General features: G+C 41.6%; 1 protein-coding gene across 1 annotated transcript in view; it reads left to right on the top strand.

Annotated features, from left to right (window-relative positions):
• Nucleotides 1-8,411, top strand: part of EFCAB11 (EF-hand calcium binding domain 11) — a 161,857-nt gene extending 153,446 nt beyond the window's left edge. Inside the window, exons 6-7 of the mRNA XM_004376661.2 lie at nucleotides 4,187-4,313; nucleotides 8,233-8,411. Coding sequence (XP_004376718.1) covers nucleotides 4,187-4,268 — 82 coding nt within the window. The 3' untranslated portion in view covers nucleotides 4,269-4,313; nucleotides 8,233-8,411. The remainder of the gene's footprint in view (nucleotides 1-4,186; nucleotides 4,314-8,232) is intronic.
• Nucleotides 8,412-13,037: the final 4,626 nt, after the last annotated feature.

Raw genomic sequence — 13,037 nt, 5'->3', positions numbered from 1 at the left:
GCTGACCCTCTGCTTTACCAAGCATGATGTCCTTCTCCAGGGACTGGTCCCTCCTGATAACATGTCCAAAGTACGTGAGATGAAGTCTTGCCATCTTCGTTTCTAAGGAACATTCTGTCTGTACTTCTTCCAAGACAGACTTGTTGCTTCTTCTGGCAGTCCATGGTATATTCAGTATTCTTCCCCAACACCATACTTCAAAGACATCAATTCTTCGGTCTTCTTTATTCTTCGTCCAGCTTTCGCATGCATATGAGGCGATTAAAAATATCATGGCTTAGGTCTGGCGCACCTTAGTCCTCAAAGTGGCATCTTTGCTTTTCAACACTTTAAAGAGGTCTTTTGCAGCAGATTTGCCCAATGCAAATAGCAGTTGTTAGAAGGGCTTTTGATCACTGGGGACTTTTTCATGGGCTGGTTCTCCTCTTGTAGTGCCCCAGCCTCCCTCTTCTCAGTAGCCCTGTCTTCCTCCACCCTCTGTTATCTTGCTTGTCATCCCCTTCCTCCCAGATGGTCCTGAATTCTTCATACTAAGTTACCAGAGCAGTTCAGCTCTCTTAAGTCTCAGCTCACAAAATTAATTCCAGATCTCCCTTTTGCCTCTCAAAAACAAAGAGAAAAGCCTTTAATTTAACTGGATGTGCATTTCTAGAAAGCAGTTATTGTTGTTAATAGCAATTTATTTCCTTGTCTTACATCCGTATAATCTTTGCTAATTTCTTTGAAAAGCCAGTTCTGAAACATAAGCCTGTGTATGTATCTACATCTACATCCATATGTCTGAGAAAAGAGGAGATATTAACTGGATTGGAGTGACTGGGCTTCAGCTACAGAACAAGTTAGACTCAATGTCTAGTGTTCTACCTTGGTTCCCAGTTTCCTGCTTTTTGGCTCTAAACCTTGCAGTCCGGCATTCAAGCGGTTCATTCCATCCATTGATTGACTTCTGCAGCCTCATTTTGCAAAGCTCATCTCTCATTTGATCTCTTGTGCCTGGTCTGTGTATACTGAATACAGTTGGCCATAGAGCCCATAACTGACTGACTTATGGACCTCCGAGTAATGGTTCTTATCTGGCTTCTTCAGTATGTCTTATTTCTCTGACTAGTCCTGGGTGGTGCAAATGCTTAACACACTCAGCTGCTAACCAAAAGGTTTGAAGTTCAAGCCCACCCAGAGGAGCCTCAGAAGAATGGCTTGGGGATCTACTTTTTGAAAAATCCGTCATTGAAAACCCTATGGAGCACAGTTCTATTCTGACACACGTGGGGTCACCATGAGTTGGAGTTGACTCCACGGCAACTGGTTTAGTTGTGTTTTTTTTTTTTTTTTTTAAAGACAATGATGGTATATTCTTTTTCTTCCCAGGATCCCCCAGGAGGCAGTAGACATTTCATAATGTTGTCAGCTGTTTACCCAGATTCATTTATTCCACGAATTCATTTGTTCAACAAACATTCGTTGCCTGATATACGCTTGGAGCTGGGGACACAGCTGTGAACATAGCAAAGTTCTTGCCCTTGTAGAGTTTACTTCCAGTCGGGGTGAAGGGCAGGGGATATTATAGTGCTGAATGTGAGACCAAAACAATACCCTCTAGTTTTGGAACCAGAGTAAACTCTTATTAGGGTTGAATTATGTAAACAGAAGCAATGTACTTTTTACCTAACGACTTTTTTTTTTTTCATTTCTTCCTCAGCACACCACTCATTTTACCCCCAGGCACATGTGTTCTTCTATCACCCAGTGATTTGAGTGTAGGTGCTGTGAAACCTTCCTTCCTCAGAAAAATTCTTTCTGCTATGAAAGATAGTATACTTTAGCCTTTAAAATTGTAGCTCAGAAACTTGAATTTCTTCTTGGTTCTCCTTGAGACGACCAGATATGATCCAAGATAAATGATGAGGAAGAAACGTCAGAAGACAAAGTATTTAACCCTGTCTCATTCTAAATATAGACCTGATACACTGCAGTCATTACACAAATAAGTGCCCCTCCAAACACTGTGAATACCCTTTCCCATTTGACAACTTCTTGGTCATATGGTGCCCATTTTATGACAGGAAGCTTTGGCAAAGACAGCAAGAAGAATAAGTTAATGCAGTTACAATGACTGTTCACTGAGAAAACCAGCCAAAGGGATTCCCTTTTCTGCAAGCATTCAGCATCTCAATAAGTGAACAAAGAGCCACAAAAAATATTATCAGAAGCAGTTTATTCTAAACGTGACTTTTTTAGGTTATCCACTTAACTCACCCTCTGAGATTTATAGTTCGACCATACTAGCTCAGAGTGGAAGGGGGAAAAGGCCATTTATCTAATCCAGTTCCTTGGGGAAAAAATAGGCCATATTAAAAATCCTCGATTATCTAATTTAATGAACCTGGTGATTTATAGGCTGTAGTCCGTCACATGTGATGCTGATTATCTCTTATCCCTTAGAAGAGATCTGACGTTATTCTCTTGCTCCTGTATAGCGTGACATCGTCATGTATATTTTACCGAAAGAAGTAACAAGAGTAATGGCCTCCGCAGTCCACCATCATTTCACACTTACACGCTGCAACATGGTTTTGCCCTGGGGCAGAGAAGTAGGAATTTTCTCTACTTCAAAAGAATGAAAAATTATCATCACTCTATCCAGAACCATTAGAGACTTCAGAGACTTTGGCATGAAATATTCAGAAAGTTTATTTTAGAATTCAATATTTTAAAAGCCTGCTTTAAAACTATTACAGTGATTAGTGGCTCTGTTACCTGGGCCCGTCTTGGCTTTAAAAAGCCCTGTGTCATGGCTGATATCATTTGTTGTTTCCACAAAATATAATTGGTATCAACCACAGAAGCTACAGATAAGACATGTAATGCATTGTGTTAGTGGTCCCCCAAAGAGAAACGGTGACTGCGGCTCATCAGTTATTCTTTCAGAAACACTTTTTAATGAACTTTTCCTGGAAACAGTTTGAAAGTGTTGCTGATGCTGAAATTCTGTCCTTCTGACATGGGCTATCTTAACCGTATGGTGTGGGTGCTATTTCTTTGCTCCCTGTCCAGTGTCCCTGTCTGGGCACTTCTAGGGACACACACAGGGACAGCCCAGCTAAGGCCACCCGTACCCTCAGCTGACCAGAGCCTCTGGCAGAGGCTCATATCTTCCTCACTCTTCCTGTGAGGCAAGAGAGCTTATCAGGTGTTTGTGAGGATTTAATAGAGCTTCTGAGGCTTGAACTGAAGCCAGCGCAAACTTCTGGAGCTAGAGCTAGCCATGTGAGAATTGCAGTATAATCACTTGTCTCTGGAATCTCCTACTTATTTAGGGAAGCAATCTGGAATAGAGTACAGAGCACTGGTTTTGGAATTTAATGATCCTGCTTTGAGTTCCAGCTTTGCTACTTACTGGCAGTATGATCTTGACAAAACTGCTTTACTTCTTTAAGGCTCTGTGTCTTTATCAGGAAAATGGGCCCATCCCAGTGTTGGTACAAAGATCCAATGAGATAAGCAATGTAATAGTGTGCCATGCAGGATGTTAGAAGTTGCTGAGTCCTGCAGACGGTTAACACACCTGGCTACTAGTCAAAAGGTTGGGTTCAAGTCCACCCAGAGGTGCCTCAGAAGAAATGCCTGGTGATCTACTTCTGAAACAGCCATTGCTTGAAAACCCTGTGGAGCACAGTTCTCCTCTGACATGCGTGGGGTCACCATGTGTCAGAGTCAACTTGACAGCAGTTGGTACTGGTACTATGCGGGATGTTAGTTGTTGGTATAATCATTATTCATTCATAAAATATTTTTCTTATCACTTATTTGTTTTAATCCCACATATCTATCATGCAGTGTGTATACAAATTTAATAATGTATCACAGAAAAATATTTGTAGGATGTCTAGAAAAAGTCATTCCTTCTTTTCTTACATAACCTGCGCATTTAACCTCATTCCTTTACGTTGAATATTTTGTTTCTATAACTTTTAATGAGTACTCTCTCCTTTTTACCCACCTCAGGTATAATAGATGCAAGGGATAAAAAATGTAGGCATCCCCTCTGCCTTCAAATAGCTTGCCCTCTGAGATGGGGTAGGCGCCTCTCTCACAGGCCTGCGAAGAAACAAAGATTATCCTGTGCTCCTGATGCACCAGTGCCCACCAAAATGCAACGTCAATAATTTTTTGTTTCATTTTCCAGGGAAGTAGATCAAGACTCAGATGGTCATGTCAGCTTTAAAGACTTTGAATATGCCATGAAGTGTGGACAAAATGAAGCCTAACTGTTGTGGATTACTTGTGGCAAGTTCTGGGGAGATCAATAAATGGTAATGAATTTAAATGTCAGACAGACTTCACTCTAGTAATGATATAATGCTGCATAGTTGTGATTCAATGCTTACTCATGGTTTTCAGATGCTGGTAATATACTTATTATATTAATTACCAACTAGAGGTGTTGTCATAGGTAGACTCCTGAGCCAGGCTGCCACTGAGGCACTTCCCTTGACTTCCTCTTTACCATGAGCAAGACATTGGGAATGCAAAGACTTAACACTGCTGTGGAGCCCCTGGGGGTACAGATAGTTAATGGGCCAGCCAAGAGATTGGAAGTTTGAGACTACCCAGAGATGCCTCAGAAGTAAGGCCTGGTGATCTATTTCCAAAAAACCAGCCATTGAAAACCCTGTGGAGCACAGTTCTACTCTGACAGACATGGGGTCGCCACGAATCAGAGTCAACTCAACTGGCAACTGATTTTAACATTGCTCTAAAATAATTTACCCAGAGTGGAAATCATCATTGCAAAGTAGCCCCAAGTCCCTGGCTGCGTAAGACAAATAAATCAGATTTGGCTCAAACGAGCAAACCCTCTCCAGCTTTATCCAGAGGAAGAACAGAGAATGCAGTAAGGGTGTTGGTGGCAAAAGACATATTCTTAGAATCCTTTGGGATGCCCTGGGCCTGGGGTTCCTGCAACAGAGAAGCAAGCTCTGGGCCTCAGGGCAGTGCTGGATGCTGGGGGACTGAGTAAGGCCTGGAGAGGACTCATCTGCATCCCATCCCGCGGGAGATGCCACACCCAGACTTTTGCATTCTGTGCCTTCCCCTCCTTTTGTAGTTTGAGTCCCAGTTTGTCAGCTCGAAATCCTCTGCATCAGGAATAGGCACTGGGGCCCCAAAAGGGTCCTGAGGAGCCAAGCTGTGAGCCTTCTGCTGCCAAAACCCCCTCTGCCTCCACTACCTCCCAAGGTGCTGCCCCGATTTGGTGCCTTTTTGTGCCTGGGGAAGAATGCTGTGCTTCTAGGGCTTTCCTCTTATCAGCACATGGGACCCCCCTGGGCCTTTGTCTCCATCCTTCTAGCCAGGGATTTCCTGAATTTTAATGTGCACTGGAACCAGCCGGGGTGGTTGTTGGAGAAGTGTATTCTTGGGCCCAAACTGTGAGATCTGATTCAAGTGACTTACGGGGTACATATTGAGAAACGTTCTCATGACACCTTGGACACCCCAATATGGCTTCCATGGTGGGACTTCCCACTGGATTCTCACCTCTATGAGCCCACCCTTGGCTCGAGTGTGCCATCTCCCAGTGCCTTCCACACCTCCCAGCCCCACCCTGCCACTGGGGTCATCTGCTCCTGGAACTGCATCCAGCCTGAACTGGGTGACCTGCCCTAGACAATCTGCACCTCCCTCCTGCCCTCCCTCTAACCACAGGTTGGGTTGAGGAGGGCACTCCCAGCCGGCTGCCCTCTGCTACCCCCTCCCAGGCTCTGGGCAGGGCTGCCCAGTGCCAGAAGCCTTACCTGTCCTGTGTTCAGCTTCTCTGTGCTCTGCCTGTCCACCCCTGAGGTCCGGTGACTGCTATACAGAGCAAAAATGGCGACACCAGACTTTCAGGATTTATTTTACATAATTCCAAAATACTAAAATTAATTCTAATATTTTTGTTGTTCAGAATTTGTAACCTTAAAAACATTAGTAAAACAATGTTTGATGTAATTGAGAATTTTAAAGTATAAACATTTGAGTGTTAAGAATGTAAATTTATAAAATATGAACATTAAACAAGTATCCTTCTAATACAAACTATTAGCAGATAAACTTAATAAAAATAAAGTCTTAATCTAGCACAACTAGATGGTGCCTGGCTACCACCACCGACTGCTCTGACAGGGATTATGATAGAGGGTCCCAGACAGAGCTGGAGAAAAATGTAGAACAAAATTCTAATTCAAAGAAAAAAAACCAGACTTATTGGTCTGACAGAGACTGGAGAAACCCCAAGAGTATGACCCCCGGACACCCTTTTAGCTCTGTAATGAAGTCACTCCTGAGGTTCACCCTTCAGCCAAAGATTAGACAGGCCCATAAAACAGAACAGGACTAAATGGGCACACCAGCCCAGGAGCAAGGACAAGAAGGCAGGAGAGGACAGGAAAGCTGGTAATGGGGAACCTAAGGTCGAGAAGGGAAGAGTGTTGACATGTCGTGGGATTGGCAACCAATGTCACAAAACAATATGTGTATTAGTTGTTTAATGAGAAGCTGGTTTGCTCTGTAAACCTTCATCTAAAGTACAATAAAAAAGAAAAAGAAATTAAGTCTTAAACTGTCATAGCTGAGAGGAGCCCAAGGAGAAATGATAACTAATGTAATATGGTGTCCTGAGTGGGATCCTGGGACAGGAAAAAAAATCAAGAAAAAACTAACAACAACTATGGACTTTAGTTAATAATAATGTATCAGTATTGGTTCATTAATTATGACAAATGTACCATACTCATGTAAAATGTTAAAGAGGAAACTGGGTGTGGAGTATGTGGTAATTCCCTGAACTAGCTTTGTAATTTTTCTGTAAATCTAACATATTCTAAAATTAAGAGTTTATTTAAAATAGTCTTATTCATAAATTAACAAACTAAACATTACCTAAAATGAAGAAAACTTTGACAATCACTGAAAAGTACAAATGATATCATATTGCAAAAAGAAAGAGGATCAATTGTATCATTGATTATTGCGTATGTTTTTGTACAGATTGTTCCAGCTGATGAAAAGCCCATTATGACTTAGGATAGAGTTTTTTGTTGTTGTTGTTTTTCAGCAGATATTTCATTTTAAATTTAATAATTGAGTCAGTGATCCTGGTCTCAAAACATAAGTGATACAGATGTTAGGTTATTAAAATATGAAAATTAACACATCGAGAGTGCTAGTATTTCAGTAATTTCCAGAATACCAGAAAGTCATGTTGCAATCTCTATGTGGACCTCATTTCTCCCTGGATACATGACAAGAGAGGGAGAGGTCACTTTCTACAGTTGATGTGGAAGGCAAGAGGCCAGGTTGGGAACAGCTATTGGGCAACTCCCCTGACCCTGTAGTAGTCAAGGCACTTTTTGGTCTCAGTGACAGAAACATACCCAAACTAGCTTAGACTGAAAGGAAATTTATTGGAAGATACTGGGCTAGCTCATGGTATCTAACAGGGAGGGCAATGATGCACCTGGGTGTCCAGGTAACTAGAACCAGCAACACAAGCCCAAGCCCCTCCAGACTCTGCCTCTCTCTGCCTGTTGGTTCCATATAGGGAGGGCCCATAGTCACTGACAGCATCACACCATTCTAAAAAGGAATTGACCCATGATCTCTCTGGTTCTAGTTCAAAGATCCCAGAGAGGGGCTCTTGTTGGCCTCATGGAACAGTCAACTCTGATCCATTCAAAGGGTACAGACATGGCCACTGGGGACTCACCCAGGTGTACTGGGGGCTAGTCACAGAGAGGGAAAGTTGACAAGAGCTGAGAAACCCTTTCCATTTTCTTTCTTTGAAAACAGTGTGGCTGGGACCTAGTCTAAGAGAGAAGAGCATCCCTAGAATTCACTGCTTAGAAGGACCCAGTCTCTCAGAGCAAAGACCCAAAACAGACGGGACATCAGAAGCTGCTCATGTCACCTTCCCCTCCTTATCACATCCCCTAGGCCCAGTCCAAATTCTCACCCACTGTTGCTGACCCCAATCCACATGATGATGTTCATGCAATGTGACCTTGTTTCTCTTGTTCCTGACCTCCATTGAATGACTCAAGGGTGGTGAGTATCTATGCAAGTTGACCAACTTAGTCTCTTCCTTCAAAGACATCAAGGATGAGAGCGAGTGAGATACAGCAGTGCTCCTCTGAGTGGCTGTGTGAGTGTGTATTACTCTGGCTAATGGCCGACGTGTTTTTCACCACACAGTGTAGAAGACTGAGGCAGCTGGTTTGCGGTGAGAGAAGAAAAGAGACACTAATTGAGCGGCAAGAAGGAAGACAAAGAAGCCCTAATGGTGCTTGGTTTCAGATTAAACTTTGGTATCATTCACAACCATTTGGGTCCTGTGAGGTAACCCTGTATCCTTCCAATAAATCTTTCTGCTTAAGCCAGCTGGAGTTGTTTTCTGTTATTTGAAACCAAGAGATCCCTAACTGTTACAAGCAGAGAGCTAAGGATAAAGTTCTTGGTAACGTCAGCATTTACTGGGGCAGCAGAGAAAAGTCTTCAAAAGAGACTAAGAAGAAGCAGTTGAAGATGGAAGAGGAAGATGTTGCCTTTTTTCCTTCTGTTACCCCTGCCTCTACTTGACAGCTCACTACAATCCAGCTCCAGTATTCTTCTGTGGCAATAGCTCTCAAGAGGTGACCAGGATCTAGTAATGGCCAAACCCAACAGCCTCTCTCAGACCTCTTCATACTTGTCCCTTCAGGGTTTATACTACAAGCCACACCTTTGAAGTCCTTCTCACTTTTAGCCTCTGTCTTGGTTTCCTAGGGATGCCATAACAAAATACCACAAAGTAGGTGACTTTTTAAAAAACACAAATTTATTGTCTCACAGTTCTGGAAGCTAGAAGTCCAAATCAGTGTATCAGCAATGTCAATTCCTTTTGAAGGCTTTGGAAAAGGCACTGTTCATGCCTCTCTCCTAGCTTCTAGTGACTTTTGGCAATCCTTGGCCTTCCTTTGCTGCTAGTATATGTATCTTCCCAAGGTGTCTTCCCCTTGTATGTGTCCCTGTATCTGTTCTTCCCTTTTCTAAGACACCACTCAAAAGGGATTAGGAATAGGACCCACCGTACTCCAGTATGACTTAACTGATAATATTGTCAAAGACTCTTAACTTATCTCCCCAAACAAAGTCACACAAGTATAGGGGTTAGGACTTCCACATATCTTTTAGGGGGACATGATTCATATCAGCCTCCATGACGTTGCTCTGTTTGTGGTACTTCTGTGCCTTTTTTCCCACCATCTTTCCGTGTTTCCTCTCTTACAACATCCCATGTGATTAGCCAGTCTTCTTAACACGTTCTCCAAGGATGATTTCATCCACTCCCAAGATTTCAGCTGTCACGTTTATGGGTATGACTCCACAAACAAATCTTGATCTTTAGTCTTGACCTCTGCCCAACTCCTGACCTATGTTTTCATTTGCCTGTTGGACATCTCCACCTCATTGCAAAGTCATTAGGAACTAAAGTCAGACTCATTGTTTTTCCAGTTTTTCAAAACTGTTTTCCCAATTTTTCAAAACTGTTTTCCCATTCTTGTGTTTTCTATTTCTGTTAATGGCCACCACCACCCCAAACTGTCATCAAAGCCAGACGCCTCAGAGTTCTTTTCAATTCTCCCCATCTTCCTTAGCCCTGACATCCAGCCATCACTGAATCCTTTTGAGTCTCTCTATAAAAACTTTCATGAAATTATTTCCATTCCATCTTTACCTCCCTGCCCATATTCTTATTTCCCCTCCAGTCATTCCATCTATTCATGTGTTCTTCCATTCATTTATATAAAGATGAGTAAAGGATGTACAGATAAGTAAGAAGTAGACCCTGCTGTCATGAAATTTAGTCTAGCATATCAGTTATCTTCGCAAAACACAGACAACATTATGTTTATCTCTGCTCAAAAGGTTTTGTTGGCCACCTTTTCTATTGGATGATATACAAATGCTAATATGCCATTCAATGTCCTTTCTATATGGTCTCGACTTACAAGTTCAGCTTTATCTCTCATAGCTACTACTACTGCGCACCCCACAACCATACAAATTCATACATACACACAGTCCCTTAGCCTAAAAACACCAAAATAGCAACTAGATCTTTGCCCAAAATAGAAAAAGTAATGTTGGAATTAGTATCTGATGAAATAGTAGCAAAATACACCATAAAATAATAAAACTCACTTAAACTTAAAACTCACTTAAAAAACAGTCCTCCTTCATCTTAATAAGTATTTTCCCTTCACCATTGTCACCTTGGGAATGGGGAAGGAGGACTAATTATGCTAGACATTTTGTTTTATTTTTGACACGATTTATTGAGATAGACTGATCATACCAATCACCCTTTTTATAAATGAGGGAACAGTCTCAGAATGTCTAAATAACTTGGCTTAGGTCAGATGATGGGGTATTTGAAGAGTGTCAGTGTGGTGATTCAAACCTGACTGAAAACACATATCTTTCCTATGTCATTATGTTGCCTCCAGTGGGAAGCTCATTTATGACATTGGTCCATAGTTTATAGTCACACAGTTTTTGACCCCAAGTGAGTTATCCAGATTGATTGGCCACCCTGGGTCAAGTGGCTAACACATAATGTTGTTACTGTTAGTTGCCATTACGTCAGCTCCACCTCATGGAAACCTCATATATAACCGAATGAAATACTGCCCAGTCCTACGCCATCTTCACGATAGTTGGTGTCTTTGAGTCCATTGTGGCTATTGTATAGTGCCTTCCAACCTAGGGGCTCATCTTCCATCACTATATCAGACAATATTCTGTTGTAATCCATAGGGTTTTCATTGGCTAGTTTTCAGAAGTAGATCTCCAGGCCTTTCCTCCTAGTCTGTCTTAGTTTGGAAGCTCTGCTGAAACTTGTCTACCTACGTTGACTCTGCTGGTATTTGAAATGCTGGTAGCATGGCTTCCAGCATCATAGCAACATACAAGCTACCACAGTACAACAAACTGACAGACAGGTGGTGGCTAACACGTTGTTGTTGTTAGATGCCGTCGAGTTGGTTCCGACTCATAGCTAACACTTCATAGGTACTAAATATTAATTCTCATCTTCTGCATTACCAAGCTTGACCCAAATTACATTGGGCTGTTTTTATTAATCAAACTCATTTTGAAAAGACAGAGTATTATTACCACCAGTAACGATATCTTTTAAAATGTTCTGCAGGCTCTAAAACCAGTTTTCAAAGAGAAGTTCTAGAAATTCTCTGAACAACGGAAGCATTTTTGAAATAGATGTGCACTCTCACTGGGCAATACTCACGTGTATAAATTCTAAACAGTGTTTCACCAGTCATTCCACTTGGCGTTTATACTCTACTTACAGAATTATAATTTAGATTTAATAAAGCAAACTGTTGATTATATCCTTTTTTCTTATCTTGTAACTTTTTTTCAATTGTGTTTTAAGTGAGTGTTTACAGCGCAAATTAGTTTCTCATTCAAAAATTTATACACAAACTGTTTTGTAACATTGGTTGCAATCCTCGCAATATGTCGGCACTCTCCCCCTTTTCCTTTACACCCTGGGCTTCCGGTGTCCATTCGTCCAAGTTTCCTGCCTCTTCCTGCCTTCTCGTCTTTGCTTTTGGGCAGGTGTTGTCCATTAGGTCTCCTATACTTGATTGAACTAAGAAGCACGTTCCTCACGTGTATTGGTTGTTTATAGGCCTGTCTAATCTTTAGCTGAAAGGTGGACTTCGACAGTGGCTTCAGTTCTCAGCAGGGTGTCCAGGGGCCATGCTTTCCGGCTTCCCTCCGTCTCTTTCAGACCAGTAAGTCTGGTCTTTTTTTGTGAATTTGAATTTTGTTCTACGTTTTTCTCCCGCTCTGTCCAGATCCCTCTGTTGTGATCCCAGTCAGATAGTTGGTGGTGGTAACCAGGCACCATTTATTTCTTCTGGGCTCAGGCTGGTGAGGCTGTGGTTCATGTGGTCCCTTAGTCCTTTGCACTGATATTTTTCTTGTATCTTTGGTTTTCTTCATTCTCCTTTGCTCTAAACGTGATGGGACCAGTAGATGTATTTTAGATGGCTGCCCACATTAACTTGTAACTTTTAAGAAGTATCTTTGGAACTGCAGAATAAGGCAGTTAAACACACGTACGCACACATACAAACATACAAATTGAAATCCAATGGCACTGGGGACAGCAGTTCACAAAATGACCGTTGTTACAAAAACAAATTTAAATTGGCTTGACCACATGGATTGAAAAGTAGCTTAAAACAATTTAATATAATAAAATATAGAATGCCCAATCCAAATTTCTCCTAGATTACTAAATTAGAATACTCAGAAATGTGAGTCAAAAAGAACATTACTCTAACTTCAGAGAAAATGCTGATTAATTTATATGAAAAACATAAATCCAGACAAACTCCCTATTTTATGGTTTGCTGATCCTTAAAAGAAATCTTAAAGGAGAGCAAAACATAAATTTGCTATAGTATGTGACGTCAGAAAGAACAATTTCAGTAATACTGAATTTATAGAAAATATTTGACCAGGGAGCTGGAAATATATCACATGTATAATCATAATAACAGTTGCTGTGAGGCAGGAGCCAGGTCTGGGCATCTTCTTTATTGTAAAGAAGGAAGCCAATTTTGATTTTAAATGTCTTTTCTAAGACCAAACGTGGCAGAAGTGATGCTTGAATTGATATCTTTACCAAGCTTTTCCTGTTGCTGCTCGAATTGGATTGCTCATGGGATGGAATTTGTTCACTTCTTTCTTTTTCTTTCTTCCTTCCTTTCTTCCTCCCTCCCTCCCTTCCTTCCTTCCAATTTTCCTTTTCTTTCCTTTCCTTTTCCTTCCCACCCCAGTCCCCAGCTTCCTTATCACCTTTTTAGGAAAATCTCCATGAGGGATAATTGGAAAGTAAGGAGAATTCTCCAGGGACTGATGTCCCTGTAGAAGGACATCCTGCTTGGTAAAGTAGAGGGTCAGGAAAAAAGAGGAAGACCCTCAGT

Source organism: Trichechus manatus, unplaced genomic scaffold (assembly GCF_000243295.1).
Source record: "Trichechus manatus latirostris isolate Lorelei unplaced genomic scaffold, TriManLat1.0 scaffold00045, whole genome shotgun sequence".
NCBI lineage: Eukaryota > Metazoa > Chordata > Mammalia > Sirenia > Trichechidae > Trichechus > Trichechus manatus.
Note: the sequence above shows the minus strand (reverse complement) of the source record. Positions and strands in the feature narration are given on the sequence as shown.